General features: G+C 49.4%; 1 protein-coding gene across 6 annotated transcripts in view; it reads right to left on the reverse strand.

Annotated features, from left to right (window-relative positions):
- The window catches only part of MYLK (myosin light chain kinase), a 279,895-nt gene that overhangs the window by 89,209 nt on the left and 172,336 nt on the right, over positions 1 to 18,350 (reverse strand). For all 6 annotated transcript variants that reach the window (XM_040484717.1, XM_040484716.1, XM_040484718.1 and 3 more), the window contains 3 exons: positions 6,141 to 6,278; positions 4,343 to 4,540; positions 3,320 to 3,569 (listed from right to left, as the gene is read on the reverse strand). In XM_040484717.1, the coding sequence (XP_040340651.1) occupies positions 3,320 to 3,569; positions 4,343 to 4,540; positions 6,141 to 6,278 (586 nt within the window). The remainder of the gene's footprint in view (positions 1 to 3,319; positions 3,570 to 4,342; positions 4,541 to 6,140; positions 6,279 to 18,350) is intronic.

Below are 18,350 nucleotides of genomic sequence, written 5' to 3' on the forward strand. Positions count from 1 at the left end.
TTTAGCCCAGCCATACCTTTCAGAGGCTTTATATGGTGGGGTTCCCAGTCCCCGGAGCTGGAGTAAGCTCTGTCTCCCATGGGGAAGCTGGTAAGGGCTTCTGTTGTTTTCCATTACCCGCCCTTAAGAAGGGAGCACAGGTAGCCTATTGCTAGACCTGTCCACAGGCCTCACCCTGAAGCACCTGGAGAAGTCTGAGGGGCAGACTGAGGTAAATGTGGGATACCATGGCTGCCCCACTAAGTGGTTCATCCCTTGGGGTGACCTGGGGGTCACCATTTCTGCAGCCATAAACTTAAATCTCTGCGAGGCCTTTAAGAAAGTCATGTGCTCGTTCAGAGTCTACAAAGGTCAGAAAGGCCTCTGGCCTGGGACCCACACACCAGATGATATAACCAGCCAAACAGCCTCTTAAGGCCATCTTTGGTGTCTGCATCTACATACTCAGTTATAAAGTCAGGCCTGGGGCTGAGGATGAGGCCTTATGCCCAGCCCAGCTGCTGCCACAGCAGGTATGGGGCTATGACCTCACAGGCTGCACCTTTCACAAACTAGCAAAACTCTTTTTGTCAACCTCCCAAACCCTGAATAAGAAGCCCACTCTGGACCCTGTCCCACTCTGAATCACCCTTGCCTGGAATGGATTTTATAGGCAAAATTAGTTTAAAGAACTAATTTCCTGGCAAGTCTCAATCTTTCAAAAATTTCAGCTGAAATTTGGAACTTTTTGACACTTCCTCTTTTAGTTCAGGAGATAAGAGCTAAGGAAGGGGAGGCAGAACCCATCTAGCCACACCTATCCCGCAGCATGAGCAGGGACAGATAGGAGCTGTCACGTCACCCACCCCCCTGCATCTCAGCCATCGGGTCTCCCTCTTTGAAAGGCATTCTGTCCTGGGTCTAGGTCTGATTTCTGCCAGCATGAGAAAAGCTGGAGGGGATGGGGCCCCTGGTGGACCTGGCACATACTCCCTAGCCGGGGACAAAGCCAAGGCAGGGCAACAGCTTCCCAAAGGAATGAAGAGGCTGGACTTTGGGGAGGGGCATGGGACAAGGGCTGTGTGGATGTGGACCCCAGCGCAACCTCCCAGATTCCCTAAGTTCTCGTGCACTTGAGAGAAACAAGGAATGGAAGAGAATCTGATTAAAAGACAGCGATGAGGGTTTCAATCTGGGCTCTGCTACTTGTCTTTGGGTGGCCGTGAGCAAGTCTGTGACCCTGAGACCTCAGTTTCCCCCATTATTAAATGATGAGTCAGCTAGATAACTTCTGAAGTCCCTTCCAGCTGGGACAGTCTAAGTTTTATGACTATCCCCAGCTGGGCCCAGACAGTCTGCTTGCCGACCTCCCAGTGCAACCCTCCACTCTGGGCTGGCAGACTTCCCACAGCCCTTGCTTTGCTCTTCCCTACCCTTTCTTGTTCAGCCTCTTCAACATGCCCTTAACAGCCAAGCCTTTACTCATTTGCTAAATCTCAGCCTACTGTCCTCAGAATCCCACAAAAAGCTCATCTCTTCTAGGATGTTTGGCTTGATTAATGTGAGTATTGTCCCGCAGCACTACTCCTTCCATGCAGACAAGCTCTGGTCTCACACATCATCGGTTTCCATTATTTGTACTGGCCTGCGGGAGGAAGACAGTATCTTCTTCCTATTCTGGAAGCAGATTTGCCTTCCTGATAACTGGTTTGGGTGCAAGGCAAAGGCTGTTGGTGTCTTCTGTGCATACTGCTGATGGCAACAGGATGACCAGGCAGCCCACAACCATGTCAGCAACTGACCACAGACACTCCATTAACTCAGCTGAGATTCGCTAAGCCTTGCCCAGCTAAGCTGAACTTCCTAGAAAATCCAAAGAAATAACAGATGACTATTTTTATAAAGCCACTCAATATTGGACTAGTTTATTATGCAGCAAAAGCTAACTGATACAAGCATAAAGCGCATGCCCAGAAAGGACCCAAGAAGTGAGGCACAAACTGGGTTTTGTTATTATTATAGGAATAATGCTCTGTCATGCCAGTAGCTTTGACATGTAGCTACAGAGTCTCTCTGTAGCTCAGAGCCTTGGACATGGTACACTCAGTACTTAGGAGAGCAAGCTCCTTACAAAGTGGCCAGGCACCCGAGCTAAGGCAGGACCAAACATCTTTGGCATGTGGCATAACCTTCTGTTTTCAGGGTTGAGGTGCAGACGAGTACTCTTCTTCTGCTCACATCAACCCTAGGGGCTGGCATTCGGTCTCCATTAGCCCACGGCTGGCATGGAATTTTAAGAGTTAGAGCACTTTAAAGGTAAAAGAGCATTTCTGGATCACTTTCATTTAACAGACACTAACTGCTGGCTCTGGGCAGCACTGTTCTGGGCACTGGGAGCAAAGCAGTGTGTCTTCATGGAGCTTTACCTTCCCCTGTAACCTAGAAAGACCTTAAACAGGAGAAAAAAAGGAATGGGCATGGTTAACCTGCCTGTAGTGGCTTTAAATGTCTACAGATTCTTTGACATTCCTCTCTCCAAGAGATGGAACCCTCTTGGGCTGCACTTAGTGACTTCTAACAAACAGAATGTGGCGGAGGTAACGGTGTGTGACCTCCAAGGGTAGATCACAAAAGACACTGCAGGTTCCAACTTGTTCCCTCCCATGGATCACTAGGTCTGTGGAAGCCAGCTTCTGTGTCATGAAGACACTCAAGCAGTCCCAGGGAGAGGTCCACATGGCAACGAGCAGAAGCCTCAGGGCCCCAGTCCTGTGAGTGAGCCATTTTAGAAGTGGATCCTCCAGCCTCAGTCAAGCCTTCAGACACTACAGTCCCTGCCAACATGTTCACTGCAAAATGATGTGGGATGTGCAAGGCACATGATGTAGAAATCATCCCACAAAGCAGCTTCCAGTTCCCAACCCATAGAAAGTGTGAGACAATAACTTGTTTTAAGCTGCTCGATTTTGGGGTAATTTGTTACACAGCAATAGACAACTAATACATTCCCTCTATCCTGCTGCCTTTCCGATTTTAATCAGTTCTTTCCTCCTTCATATTCTCCGCACACCACATAATGAGAGAACAAAAGCTGGGATGTAATAAGACAGAGGACTCTGGGCAACTGAGCTCAGTGGGGAAGGTTCTCAATGAGCACCTTTGCATTTAGTGGAAAAAGGAAAGCTTGTTGGCAGCACCAAGGCTTCTCTTTACGTGGAAGCCCAGCTCCACATTATTTCAGGTTTCTGCTGGATTCCCAGTCCCGGGTGGAGACTTTGACAGGAGGTAGGGATCTGGGGGTTAGTGGGCTAAAGGAGGTCGGCAGGACACGCAGACTCACTTGAGCAGGATCTCGTACTGGCCGGCATGCCAGGCCTGCACATTCTTTAGAACCAGCGTGAACACGTCCTCATTCTGCAGCACCTCAAAGTGGCCAGTGTCTTTGGAGAGGGCCTTGCCATCTCGGAGCCAGTGCACGGTAGGGAAGGGGTCTCCAGCTATGGCACAGGAGATGAGGACACTTTGGCCCAGGGAGGCTGTCACTGAGCGGGGCTTGCTGATGAACCAGGGCTGGGTGCCATCCTGAGGCTCTGGAAGTTGGCAAAGGTTTGGATTAGAGAGGAAGGCCTTTCAGCAGACAGCATCTACTCAGCTTTCCGTGGTGGTGAAGGTCGAAAATTGCACGTTACCCCAATAACAGCATGTCCAGAAATCACTTTCACTGGATGTACAGTTACAGCACATCCTTCTCGTGGTAAATCTGTCATGGTTATGTTCTCTGAGGATCATATTGACATGAGTTTGTATATCCAAAGCAAGGGGAGGTAGCCCAGAAGGTACAGGTGCACTGGGCTAGGTGCTAATGATCTACAATGAGATGTGTGTTCTTGCTTTATGTGTCCTTACCTTGTCTCTCTTCTTAAATAAAGGTTCTCCAAAGGCAAGGACTCTAATAGGCCATAAGTCACCTCAAAAGCTATCACTACACTAATGTAGCATTGTGTGTTAACTATACTTCAGTAAAGGGGGGAAAAGCTATCACTATCCAGCTGTTAAATGTATCACAAGATTTTTCTCCTGGCACTCGATGCAGCTTGTCACCAGTAACTCAGAGAGGGAAGGGACTTCAGAAGGTAGGGAACAGTGGCTCCCCTCAGCCAGACCCCAAGACAAAGGTGGGAAGCTGGCCTCTGGGGCTGGAATGGGACCAAAGGGGCACAGGGACCGCAGGGGAAACAAAGTAAGCTCATGTGGTTTCCTCACCTCCAAAGTGCCAATGGAGAGACCACAATGGTCTATTCCCTATTTCCCACCTATTTCCCACCCCTGCCTGCCTCCACCCTGGTCAGCCCAGCAGCCACACCTTGCACCATGAGCACTGCCTGGGTGCGGACCTCTCCAGCGCTGTTCCAGGCTTCACAGGTGTAAGTGCCCGTGTCCTCCGGGAACACTTCCTGGATACAAAGGCTGTGCCGAGTCCCTCTTTGTTCAAAGTGGAAGTCTTCGGACTCCTGGATCTCGTTCCCATTGTGAAACCAGATGACCTCGGGGGGCGGATTCCCTGCATAGGCAGATAGGGCAGGTGGACTTGTCAGGAAGGTGCTACCCTGGGCCATGTGGCAGCTTTGCACTTAATCCTGTGACACTGTACTAAATGCTAACCTCTCTATGCCTCAGTCTCCCATCTACAAAACATCCTAACCATGTCTTCCTTAAAGGTTTGTTGGGAGGACTGAATAAATTAATATGGTCTCACAGAGCAGCCCACTAGAATAGCAGATGAGAATAGCATCTGGCACAAGGAAAGTGCTCAATGCATGTTCATTATAATTATTTAACGACAGATTTGCAGAAACTAGAAAGGATCAGAAGTGAAAAAAATCAGAATTCAAATTGCTTGGTAATACTGAGTAGTAACTGGCTCACTGGGTGTGCAGCGAATGCATATCCTGTCCCCGCCTCCACCCCCAGTGCACACACAATACGATGGTGACTTCGCAGTAGCTCCTCTATCCATTTTCACCACAAGGAAAAGTCAGTTAGCATTCCATTTTGCTACCACACAAATGTTGTCTGAGGGTAGAAACGGGCACCAGCTCGTATGGGTTTCCAAGCACAGCTCAGGGTGCAGAGCATTTTCAGTTTTACCAGCCTACTTTCCTGGGTAGGTTCTAGCAATTTGGTGGGTCATAAAACAAGGGCCCCCTGTGGGGGTTTCCCCTGCGGTAGCATTATGCTCTGCTTCCCGAGGAGCACGGCCCCCGGGAATGGCTGCCGAGGGAGGCTGTGTGGTGTCAGTCTGTCTCAAGGACAGAGGAGACCGCCATCTGTCTCTGATGGGTTAGCCAGCACGGGTACGGAGGCCAGGTGCAGAACACCTCTGATTTCTGTCAGCTCGAGGAGTATGCACAGGGGAGACAGCCCGCCCTTGGCCTGGGACTATCATGGAACTGCCTCAGGCCTGCAGGAGCAGGAGGGGGTTCATTGGGGATCCCTGAAAGGGGGAGACCATTGGTTCTTACACAGCTCATCTTTATTACTTCTGCAGCTCAGGAGCAACCACACCCCAGGAGGACGACCTCTAGGCTGTCAGAGGGACTGACCAGTGGTCAGCAATGAACAGGAAACTCCGGATGCACTTGGGCACAAGTCTGTTTAGAAAGCCTGTGCCAGCAGAGTCCCCAGGCTTCTCCTGCTGGCCTCTAGCAAGGACTGTGACAGCTCACAATGGGCTGCTGGTCACATGCTCTTGTCACCCTACCCTGGTTTTAGAAGGACCTCTGCTCTATCTTCTCACTTTAAACTTAAATACAGCAACAAAGACCATCTCCCAGAACTGGGAAGTTCTCACATCAGCTGTGTTCAAAATCAGTGTTCAAAATCTTCCAGCTACATTGGCCCCATTATGTCTTCCCTCGAATCCCCACCCTGCTGGCTGTGGTCATTTTCTTCCCCTGGGCCACCCTGAATTAACCTTGAATCCAGAAAATCCTGCCCAGAGGAAGCAGAACAGGCTCCACTTCTCTGGGTCCACTGACTGACTGTGCCATGCTGACTTTCTGGTGGGTCAAAGATCTCGGTGGGACGATGGGGAGCAATGTCCATGCTGCAACCACACCTGTTCTCACATACACCCCAAGGAGAGAGATGCAGACACAGACCTGATACCTGGACTGTCATGGTGACCTGGCTTCCATCCATGACTTTGAGGTCAGAGAGGCCCTGCAGGAAGAGGGGTGCGACGGGCTTGCTGGGAGCCGCGGGCAGAAGATACCCACTCTTCCTGTCGCTCTTCTTTTCTGTGTGGCAGACAATAGAATGTGGGGTGAACAGTCATTTATTCACTCAACAAACACAGACTAAATGGCTGCTGGGCAAATGACTGTGTTGAGGCTCAGGCTCCAGCTAAAGGCAGACTGCTAACAGATAAGGAGTATGGGGAGTTGCTGGAGATCAGTAGGAACAATGAGAGCCTGTTTCTCTACCTGGCATGCCAGAGCTCTTGCCTGAGAGCAAGGGGAAGGCAGGGCCTCCACAGGGCCACGTCCCATGTGGGCTCTGGTTCCTGAGAACTTCAATAACTGGCATTTGAGGGTTTTTTTTTTTTTTATTTCACTCTCTTTTTTTGAATAAGTAATACACTTACATGCACAAAATTTAAAAATTCCAGAGTATGTGAGGTCTCCCTTCTATCCCTGACCTCTGGCTGTTAGGCACCTCTCCCCAGAGGCAGCCAATTTTCAGTTTCTTGTTCATCTTGCCAGAGACAGTCTGTGTATATAACACAAAGGAGCAATAAGTATGCTCTTCCAGTTTCTTCTCTTAAGGAAATGATAGCACACTATACACACTATGGACAGCTTTTCATTTAACAATACACCTTGATGCCTCTCATAAAGCAGAAGTAAAGAGCTTCCCTGTCGTTTTCTATGGCTGTGTGACACTCTACTGCCATCCCAGGAGATTTTAAACACCTCAAGAAAGCCAAAGATGCTCTGCTCACGAGAGTGACCCAAATGAAAAAGACCGACCATCTCAAGCACTGGTGTTGGCGAGGGTGTGGAGCTCCGGGACATCCCACACACTGCTGTACCACACGTGGTACAGACCCTTCTGAAAGCAGCTTGGCAGTTTCTTAAAAAGCGAAACATGCATTTACCACACCATCCGGTCATTCTACCCCCAGGTATTTACACAGGAGAAATGAAAGCACATATCCAGACAAAGATTTGTATACAAATATTCATTGCAGGGTTATTCCCAATGACCCTAACTAGAAACAACCCAAATGTCCATCAACAAGTGAATGAATAAAAAAAGCGTGCTATATTTATGCAGTGGAATACTACTCAGCAATAAAAAGAAACAGACTAGGGGCGCCTAGGTGGCTCGGTCAGTTAAGCATCCAACTTCGGCTCAGGTCATGACCTCGTGGTTAGTGGGTTCGAGCCCTGCCTCAGGCTTTGTGCTGATAGCTCAGAGCCTGGAACCTGCTTCAGATTCTGTGTCTCCCTCTCTCTCTGCCCCTCCCCCACCCACACTCTGTCTCTCTCTCTCTCTCAAAATAAACATTAAAAAAATAAAAAAGAAACAGACTAACAATAGACACTACAACAGAGACAAATCTCATAAAAATGACATTGAATAAAGGAAGCCAAAGAAAGAGCACATACTGGATGATTCCATTGATATAAAAGTCTAGCAAATGCAAAATATAGTGACAGCAAGCAGGTCAGTGATTGCCTGGGGCTTATGGGGATAGATGGTAAAGGGGCACAAGAAAGCATTTGGGGTTGATGGAGATGTTCATTTCTTAAGATTGTGGTGAAGGTTTCATGGGTGAAAGTTTCAAATTAAACACCACGAATACATGCAATTCATTGTACATCAATATTAGTAAAAACTGGGGAAGAAAGTCTCTGAGGGAGGGAGGAAGTACACCAGCTAGCCAAAGATAAAAACTACAACAACTCTCTGGGTTCAGGGCTGGCCCATTCACTCCTGTTCAGTTCTCCAGGGAAAAGGGTTAATAAACAGGCTTTCTGTTATTCTTGGAATACTCCCCAGGCTGGGCTTTGACCTGCCTCATATGAGCAGCAGAGGAAGGGGCAGCAAAGTGGCTGAGCTGCTGGTGTCAGCTTCCCACACAGAATAGTTCTGGTGCAGGACAAGCTCACGGCTGCTCAGTCTCTGATCTTGCCCTTTGCCTTGCGAACCAGGTGGCTTCAATAATTCTGTAGCTTTTTTGTTTTTGTCTTTTGGTGGGGGCAGGGAGAAGGAGGGAAGGGGCTATGATATCTCTATCTTAAACTCTAAGTTTTGGGGGGAAGGGACTGAGGTATTTCGGGTTCTTATTAGCAAGGGCCACCTATATCAGATTTTTAGGAAGCCCATAGCCACGGGGATACATCTCCAAGGTGCCTTGTATGCCTGAGAAAAGCCGAACTCCAAATCTGCCACCAAATTTTTCTCTTTTGGCACTAAAAACAGAATACAGCCCACTGCTGTATTCTGCCCACAGCTGTATTCAGCCCACAGCTCTCCTGGCACAGCCTCTGGGAATGAGGAGGGGAGAGGGTGAGAAGGCTCAGGATGCTGAAGGAAAACTTCCCCCAAGGCAGGTGCATTGTGAAGGTTATGAAGCCAGAGCACAGGGGCAGTTGAGGCAGGGCAACCGGATGTTCTGTGACCAGAGGATGTGCTCTCAGGTCCCCACTGCTTCCTTCACCCCAGCCCCCAACATCGCTGCCTTTGACAGAGGGGCAGACAAGGTAGGCTTGCCTTCGACATGAGGCCCCGGGACTGGGCTCAGGGAGGTCCAGTATTCAAAGTGTAGAGACCTCGTCTCGCTGGCTGGGCTACAGTGGCCAGGAAAGCAGCCTGCCTCGGGAGAGTTGAGGAATTTCCTGTCCTGCACAGACTGAGGCTTGAGGACAAAATGTTTTTGCCTGTCCAGATTCCCCCCATTCCTGCTTCTCTGCTGCCTCAGTCAGCCCCCAGCTTCAGAGGTCCATGTAGATGGGCATTCCTATGGGCCGAGGGAACATCAAAAACTCCTTCGAGCCAGTGGTGGCTCTTCCTTGGCCCCCACCCTCTCTCTGGTCTTCCCGCTGCCAAGTTTCCTGGCCCACACCTTATGGGTCTCAGCCAGTGGGGACTAAAAGTAGATCTGTGCCTCCCTCTCCTGTGAGGGTAGCCTGGCCACTGCCTTCCACGCAGCAGCTTACTGGTGCTCTGAAAGCCATGGGAAATATAGGGTCTGAGGCCGGGGCCTCTCTCTGAAGCTCAACGTCCTCCCCTGTATTTAAGGTAATGACAGTATAATCCTGGGACTTAGGGAGTTTTAAAGAGACAACATGTGAACATACTTTGTATGACTATTCAACACCAATGAGACCTTCTGTGTGAGGCTGACACGCGTGTTGACTCACACTTACTCACCTGGGCTCCACTACTTGTGGATTATCAGCTGCAAAGGAACACAGATGGGGCCCTCACCCAAGGATCACAGACTCATTTTTACATGACCCGAGGCAAATACTGTTAGGAATACAAATGTATTGCTTAAAACTCTCCTGGGATAGAGGTAAAATAATTAGAGAACAACCTGGCTGCACCCCCTCCAGGAGAGACATGAGTGGATGACTATTTTGTGGGTGCCTGGCCTAGGAGACACTGAGTCCCATGCCGCCATAGTCCCAGGAAGACCTGCTCTGTCTTCCCCAGGCCCTGAGCCTGGATGGAGGGCAGACGGAAGTGATTGGAAGCAAGTGTGCAGAATGAACCTGGCCTCAGACCTGCAGTCTGGGCTCACATGGGACCAGTGTGACTGAATCTAGGCTAGTGAATGGCTGAGTCATCCCTAGCATTCAATCGCCCCAAGTTCTTCTCAGGGTGAGAAACCAACCAAGCCTCCCTACACACACACTCTGCAATGGGACTAAGGAGCCAGTGAGGGTCTCAGTTCTGGGGCAAGTAGTTTTCTGTATGCAGCCCAAGAAAAGCAGCCCTCACTAGAACCCTGAAGCCCCAGTCCCAATACCGCCACCCCACTTCACTGATAGAGAGGCCAGGGCATGCTCAAGGTCACAGGGCCAGTTACAGGCTGACCTAGAGCTCATACCCAGGCCTTCTGGTGGTAAGACCAGATGCCCTGGAGGCCATCTCTTCCAAGGGAGCCAGGCTTCTCCAGTGGTGAACCCTCCACAAGGACAGACGTCTTACCTGCTGACCTACGACCTAGACCCTGGCCAGGGGAGGAAAGCTAAAGCAAAGCAAGGGCCAGCCAGGTAAAAAGAGCCAGGCGTGTATATTTCATTTAATTCCAAAGCCAAATTGTTCTGTCTCACTGTGGCCTGTGCACTGTGCATCAGTTTATGCTCACTCTTGCACAGATTTAGATAAAATAAGAAGACAGAGGGAAACTGGTGCTCTGAACTCCTAGCTCCAGCTGTGTGATCTGAAGCGAGGCCCCTGACCCACAGTTATCATCAGTTTTTTCTTTTATTTTTTTTTAACGCTTATTTATTTTTGAGGTGCAGAGAGAGAGAGTGTGAGCAGGGGAGGGGCAGAGAGAGAGGGACACACAGAATCCGAAGCAAGCTCCAGGCTCCGAGCTGTTAGCACAGAGCCCAATACAGGGCTCAGACCCACAAACCGTGAGATCATGACCTGAGCTGAAGTCGGATGCTTAATCGACTGAGCCACCCAGGCACCCCAGTTATCATCAATTCTTGAGGACGATACAGTGTTGATAAGTGTATAATGCATGATTAAGCACTGCTGGGTTTTTAGATGATTAAAAGAAGCAACATGCAAAATGTATAATAAGTATATTTATAATAAGTACAAAAATAAATAATTTTTTTTAAATTTTTGCCTTTCCTAACCCATCTTTTTGGTTGGGTACACTCATTCTGACCATAACTAAAATGAGAACCATCCTCCAAACTAGGGCACTCCCATTTAACCAGACAGACGTCTGGAAGGGCATTAACAGCCGCCTCTCTGTTGTGACATCGTCACAACAATGCTTTGCAGAGTCCAGCACTTGAGGGTTCAGAAAGATGATCGCAGCTGGTTCGGTGTCACCCTCAACATCCTCAGAGGGAGGGCAGGTGGTGTCCTCATTTTATGTCAGCTCAGAGAAGGGAGGTGGCCTGTCATAAGACACCGGGGCTGACATGGCCACCAGGGATCTGGTCTGGATGCTGCCCTGCTGCCCTGAGAACAAAGCCCAGCCACCTAGATTCCACTGGGAGCTCTCTGCTGTTGTTTGCGCCCATCCCCAGACTCACCAGTTACCTGAGAGAGGTGGGCCTCTGGGGTCGTGCTTTAGCTATCATCTGGCACAGTCCTGCTTTGAAGCAGGGGGACGGGGGCCAGGGTCTGAGATGAAAGGCCCCCAGTGGCCCAGGGAACCTGAGCCTTCTTCATCTGGAGAGGGCAGACACTGGCTGTGGCACACAGATGGCAAGGGAGAGGTCCGGGGGACCCAGTGACAGATGCGCTACCCAGCTCAAATGGGGCTGGACTAAATACACTCAGGTTTTCCCCGTATCTGTGCTTCCTGCTGCTCTGCTGAGACCAAGCCCAGAGAAGGCCTTCTCTCTGGGCTCCAGGAAGGGCCGAGCCCCCTTGATTTACTGGCACAGGATTAAAGATTGAACATGAACTCATCCATGGCTCTGGTACCTGGTCACTTGGCTGATGACTCTCTAGTCACTCATGGACTCACTCTGTCATTTAACTGAGTAGCTAGCTACTGGGTGCCCCGTTCCATTTGGAGAGAAAGGGAATGAATCAAACCTGTCTTCCATGGAAAGACAAGGACTGAGACCAGGAATACTTAGAAGCAGTTTGTTGATAAGCCAAAATGATGCCGTATCGATTAAAGCCGGTAGTGGGGAAGGGGGAGGAGCAGGAGAGAGGACAGAGCAAAGATGGATGGAGGGAAAAGGAAGGGCCCTACTGACCCTCCGGGTGTTTCCTCCTTGGCCATGCTCTGTTTTGACTCATCAGAAACTGTTTTTGCAGAATCCTGTCATGAACTTGAACATGAACTTCTTTCTCCAGTGAAGAAGTATCCAGCAGAGAACTTGTCGAGGTCCCCAAGAACCAGAGGGGGTGGCATGGGGGCTGAGCAGCCACAGGCCTGGTTCTGTAGCTAACTAGCCAGGTTTGGTGGGCAAATGCCTCTCCTCCCAGCAAGGGCTTCCTCCACCTGTCACACGGAGTTAACTCAAAGGTGGAAAGTGGACTTGTTACTGGAATTAAGTAAGATGAGCCAGCTTTTCTAACCGATTAGACTTTGTCTATTAAAAAAATGTTCCTCGGGGCTCTTGTGTGGCTTAGTTGGTTAAGCGTTAGACTCTTGTTTTCGACTCAGGTCATGATCTTACAGTTCATGAGGTCAAGCCTGGTGCTGGGCTCTGCGCTGACAGTATGGAGCCTGCTTGGGATTCTCTCTCTCCTGCTCTCTGCCCCTCCCCTGCTTGCATGCATACACTCTCTGCTCAAAATAAATAAACTTAAAAAAAAAGGTCCTCGCTAAAAACATTAATTGATAGTTTGAAACACTCGCGTGAACTGGTATTAATACAATATTATATTTTGAGGAGCTCCTATTCAGAGGAAGAGTTAAATACCCACATAGCAGGTGTACTTTGTTACTGTTCTCACTAATTCTTATACAATAGCCTGTATAACTCATTCCTCAAACCTGGAGACATGAGCAAGGCTGTTAGCTTTTCTTGGGCTTGAAATTAAGAAACCTCTGCAGCCTCAGTCCCAGTGGCTGGCTGTGATCTCAACCCTCCCTCTGTACTACAATGATCCCCCTATTCTTCCCTTTGGGTTCTTCCTTTCCTTTCCATGCGTTTAACAGGAAAACAATTCAGAATTCTCTAGAGAAGCATTTTCTGGGGTGGCTCAAAGCATTTTTTGGCGTGGCTCAGTTGGTTAAGTGTCTGACTCTGGATTTCGGCTCGGGTCGTAGTCTCATGGTTCATGAGATCAAGCCCCAAATCAGGCTCTGCGCTGAGTGTGGAGCCTGCTTGAGATTCTCAGTCTCTCTCTCTCTTTCTCTCTGCCCCACCCCCGAATACTCACCTGCCCTCTCTCTCAAAATAAGTAAATAAACTTTAAGAGGAAAAAAAAGCGTTTTCTCCACCTGTCTTTTATTAGCCCACCTGATGCTCTTCAAAGGCCCATGTTTATGGATCCAAACTTGCATTAAATACACATGTTTACACTTTGAGTCGTTTGTCTTGAAAATGGTCCCCAGCAGGCTCCCAGCTCATTCAAAACTTATCTCCGATTACAACAAAAAACTGTGGTAAAGTGTTTAAACAGATGACACAGACATATAAAACACAGACAGTGTTGGTGGGAAACACCCTACCATCTAAGGAGCCCCCAGGACTCTCCCCTATGGAGGGAGCATCGCCTATTGCTGTCGTGGCCATTTACTGAGTCCCACTCTCAGAGCCTCAGGGCTTGTCCATCAGCAGCTTGCCCGCATCCCTGGATTCACAGGTGGTCACCCAATGAAAATGGACGTGGAATAGCCCTCCCCTACTTCCTAACACCCCATCTCCTAATGCCTCCTAATGCACAGACACACAGACCTCTTGCAACTGCACAGCTGGAGGGAAAAGGACTGGCAAGCTGTTCTGCTTAGTCATTACAAGGCACAATACCATTCCAGCAGCAACTCGGATTCACTCCAAAACCCTGTTATACTATGGAAATTCAGTAAATCACCAACTGACGGGTAGTTCTGGAAGCAGTCTTCCCTTCTTTCTTTATTTGGTGCTCAAAGTCCAGCATGGTCCAGGGAATCACAGACTAGCCTCCTCCTTTCCCTAAATGCTATCACTGTTGACTCTACTCATCAAAGTTAAGTACTCATCAAAGTACTCATCAAAGTAAGCTTACTTTACCTTCACCTAGCCCCTTCCTATATGCAAGGTGTGAATCCCCGGGAAGGTATGTGAATTCTCTTCCAACAAAAGTCTGTCTCCTCAGCAAATAAACCTACTTGGTGATTCAACAAAACTTCTGTGTCGTAAAAAGAGATTCTTCCCTGCAGAGCCTTGCTCGGTTGGCTTTTCTTCCCCCAACTGACTTCTCTAGGACCTAAGAAACAAGTGGGAATAGAAGTGTGCAAGGAAAAGAATGAAAGGAAACAATGACATATGACACCCCCCAAAAGATCTCTGACCAGTAATGACGGGGCTGCTGGATGGGAAGCAGGAATCATTGCAACCACTGCCTTCTTACTGACTCAGAGGTTATAATCAAACTCTAAACGTAAAGGTACAGCATCCAAACCACCCAATCCTCCCTCCAAACGAGGGCCTGGGAACCACATTCTCCACCACACTGTCATAGCACAGATCACATTTTGCTGTTAGGGACACAAAGCTGTAATTCTGGATGGCATTTTGACCAAGGACTCCAAGCAAATAAATGACAGATATGACCAACAGTGGGTTGGAGAAGTAGACAGTTCTACATCTTTAATTGTCCAATTAGTAAAAATAAGGCCACAGTTCAATGATATGGACACATATGTACACATGTGTACTCAGAGGTCTTTCTGTGACATGAAGAACCCACATGTTGCACAACCCCATTTCTGTTACAGTCAGCCTATATAAAACTAGAATACTGCGGGGCGCCCGGGTGGCTCAGTCGATCGAGCGTCCGACTCTTGCTTTTGGCTCAGGCCATGATCCCAGGGTCGTGGGATTGAGCCCCGCCTTGGGCTCCTCGCTGAGCTTGGGCTGCTGTTTGGGATGCTCTGCCTCTCTTCCCCACGCTCTCTCGCTTTCAAGAATAAATAAATAAATTAAAAAAAAAAACATTTAAAAGACTTTGGGACAGATGTTGCGGGTGGACCAAGGTTCTTAAAGGACAAAAAAAATCAAAACTCATGTTTATTCTTCTTCAGTAAGTTTCTCTTGAGCTAACGTAAGTATTACAAATGTTTTCAGTGCTTGTAAGCTTACAGAGGGTAGGGTCTGAACCCGACACTACCATCCAGAGTACCTGAGCATAGAACGGGAGAGAGGTGGTGGCAGGGGGCTGTCCGGGCTCCGAGCTGCCCCACAGAGTGCCTGCCATTCACCTGAAAGCAATCTGGGCTTCTACTGATGCTCTCACTGTCCAGCGATGGCTGATCTCCCCGGCACTAGTGTTTTCATTAGGGTATCTTCACCAAAAACAAATACTCTAATAAATATGCTTCTTTTCTTTTCTTTTTTTTACTCTAGAAATCAGTGTGTTTGTTTTTAATTTACCAACAGTTCATGTCCTGAGATGCCTTTAAGAGGCCCAGCAAGTGGGGGCACCTGGGTGGCTCAGTCGGCTGTGTTCAACCTCGGCTCGGGTCATGATCTCAAGCTTCAGGAGTTTCAGCCCCATATTGGGCTCTCTGCTATCAGCAGAGAGCCCACTTTGGATCCTCTGTCCCCCTCTCTCTTTGCCCTTTCTCTGTTTGTGTGCTCATTCTCTCTCTCAAATATAAATAAAAACATTAAAAAAAGAAAAGAAAAGAGGCCCAGTAAACTTTCAGTTAAATAAACAACCATTAGGCTGAGACACTCTGTCAAAATGGGCACAGTTAGCAAGTTAGCAAATCTAGTCACTTAAGAATTTTAGCCTTGACAAAGATACTTCAGGGGGGAGAGAAACTAAAATATTCTAGCCTAAGGAAGTGTCTCCCTAACCCCAGTGACTCAGTCCAAATACACTGAAATATTTACTCTCCCTCAGATCTTCCTGGGCTTTGCAGGAATTTAGATTAATCACCCTTTAGTCTCCATCCTGGGTCGGGGTGGTGAGGGAGGGCTTTCATTGTCTGGTTAACTACTGGGGATTTTATTTCTAGGGAGGGTGCAGGAAAGGAGGAATATTTGTTGAGGGTCTCTTGAGAGCTAGTTTGTGGATTTCTTGCACATGCCAATGAGTACTGAGCACCCAGGCAAGTGGGGAGGCAGAGGGGTACCCTGGGGAGATCACTGACCTCCGTGTGCCTTTATCCATTCACTGAACACATGCTCACAGGGCAGGCCCCATTCTACACGCAGTAATGGGTAAGACATGGCCCCTGCCTGCAGAGAGCCAACAGTCTGGCAGGGAAGACAACGAAACAGCAATTAGAGTAAAATTCCACAAGTAAAATTGCGAGCTCCTTACCCATAGAGGCCCTGCTTGATGCGTCCCTGCGTCTCTTCCTGAACTCACTCTCTACCGCTGGCAACCCACTCACCATGCTCCAGCCACATGGTTTATCTCACTGTTCCTTGAACAGGCTGATCTTGTTCTGAATTTTAGGGCCTTTGCACTTACTGTACTGCCTGCTTCCGCAGCACTCTCTCCAGCTCACTGAAGTCTCTGTTCAAAAGTTACCTCTGCCTAGAGTCTTCCTTCACCACCCACCATCCAAAAGGACCCCTTGTACCCTTCTATGTCAGTATTGGATTAAACCAGGTGCTGGTTGTTGGGCGTCTCCCCATCAGAATGTACACACCATGAAGGCAGAGCTTATCAATCCTGCCCACGGCAGCCTCCCCAGAATGATGTCTGGCACAGAGCCGGGGTTCAGTACAGATTTACGGACAAATAAGCACAGTGATAAGGGTGCTTCAGCCAGTAAGATAACTCATTCTGGGGATACCAGGGAGGGCTTCCTAGAGGAAGTGACATCTGTTGGGGGAGATAGACAGAGTTTGGAGAAAGGGGTTGCCATGGAGAGGAGGCAGAGAAAGCCGGGTAAACTGGCTGCAGAAATCATGTCAGAGTGCTGGGCCAGCGATTTCTGGATTACAAAACCTTGGCTAAAGAGGTGACAAAGAGCACACCCATGCCTGGCCTTCCTCAGCATCTGTGGGACTCTCCCGCACATCTTGCCTACGGCAGAGCCGCCCTGGAAACCACCCCTCCCTGGAAACCAGAGAGGGCACTCTGCTCAAGGGCGCCCTCTCGTGGCCAGAGTCCCTAGAATGGCTTGCTCCTCTGGTTCTCCTGCCTGGCCCAATGCCTCCCTTCTCTGATTCTGATTGTCTCCCTTCACTAGAAACCAACGAACAGGTATATGGACCGTCAGACAATCACCTATCTACTGTGGCAAAGTTGGTCCTTTGGTAAAACTGGTTAGACTTGGCATTTTACCTTGTTTAAAAGGGGGGGTCAGCATACACTGAGCACGTCCTCTGTTCAGAAGACATTACATGCATTCGTTAACTTAATCCTCACAGTACTGGGGACTGTGACTATCAGTGTCCCCACTGCACAGAAGAGGAAGATGAGGCCCGGAGAGTCAAATGGAACTCAGGTCACTGGGCAGCCTGCTGCGCAGCCACGATGAGACTGTGGCCCCCAGCACGTTGAGGGTAGCAGAAAGGCCAGACCCTGGGCAGCTACGCGGAGGCCGGAACAGCACTCGGTACAGTAGAGCTTGCAGCCGCCCCCAGCCCTGAGCCGAGCCGCCTTGGGGCAGGGCCCGGGGTGCCACGGCGGCAGGCAGGCTCAGCCCACCCCCTTCCTGTGCAGATGGCCCAGCCCTGCGGCTCGAGCGCGTGGCTGCGTCTCTCAGCCTGCTTCACCATTTATGGTATCTCAGCCTCTGTTTGGCCTTCACAGGCCAGTAAATCCCCACACCGGGAGGGAGTTCTCACCCACACAGGGCTGTCCTCAGAGCAAACCCAAAGGGCTCTGGCAGAGTTCTTGCTGAGGACCTGTTTCTGCTTTAAAACATGTTTAGATAGGCAATCACCCCGGCCTCACTCCTCCCACAGACCTGGGGACATGGAGGACAGCCCCAAAGACCCCTTGATCCTTTGTCTGGGGACCCCCACCTCCAGTAGGGCTATTAGCCCAGCTGGGTCTCTTTAATCCAATCTAAAGCCAGGCAAGTGGGGACAGGCACTGGATTAGCAGGGCCGCTGGCTGAAGCTAGCCAGGAGAGTCTCAGACAGTAGACTCATCCCACGTCATTCTGGCCCTGTCACCTGTTACTAGACTGTGGGGTAGGCCATGTGGACCTCCAAGGAGAGTCCCCTGTCGGGAAGGTGAGGGCCGCTGCCAAGGAGAGGAGGCTCAGATCTCTTCTTGTTTCATTACTACAATTTCCCGAGGCCCCTCAAAGAGCCATGAAATGAGATCTGTGAGGATAAAGGGGATAGATAATGACAGCCAGAATTCTGGCTGACAAATTCCCAGGAGTCAGACTCAGGCTCCCACCTGGGTGTGAACAGCTTCCTGAAAGGAAGCAGAGGCCAGGTCCCGAGTGATGACTCCATGCCAGAGAACTTCAGAGATATTGGGGAGGCCAGGGCATGTGCCCTTTCTTGGCAGGGCACCTC

The sequence above is a fragment of the Herpailurus yagouaroundi genome, unplaced genomic scaffold (genome assembly GCF_014898765.1).
Source record: "Herpailurus yagouaroundi ecotype Mexico unplaced genomic scaffold, PumYag 162, whole genome shotgun sequence".
NCBI classification, from domain to species: Eukaryota; Metazoa; Chordata; class Mammalia; order Carnivora; family Felidae; genus Herpailurus; species Herpailurus yagouaroundi.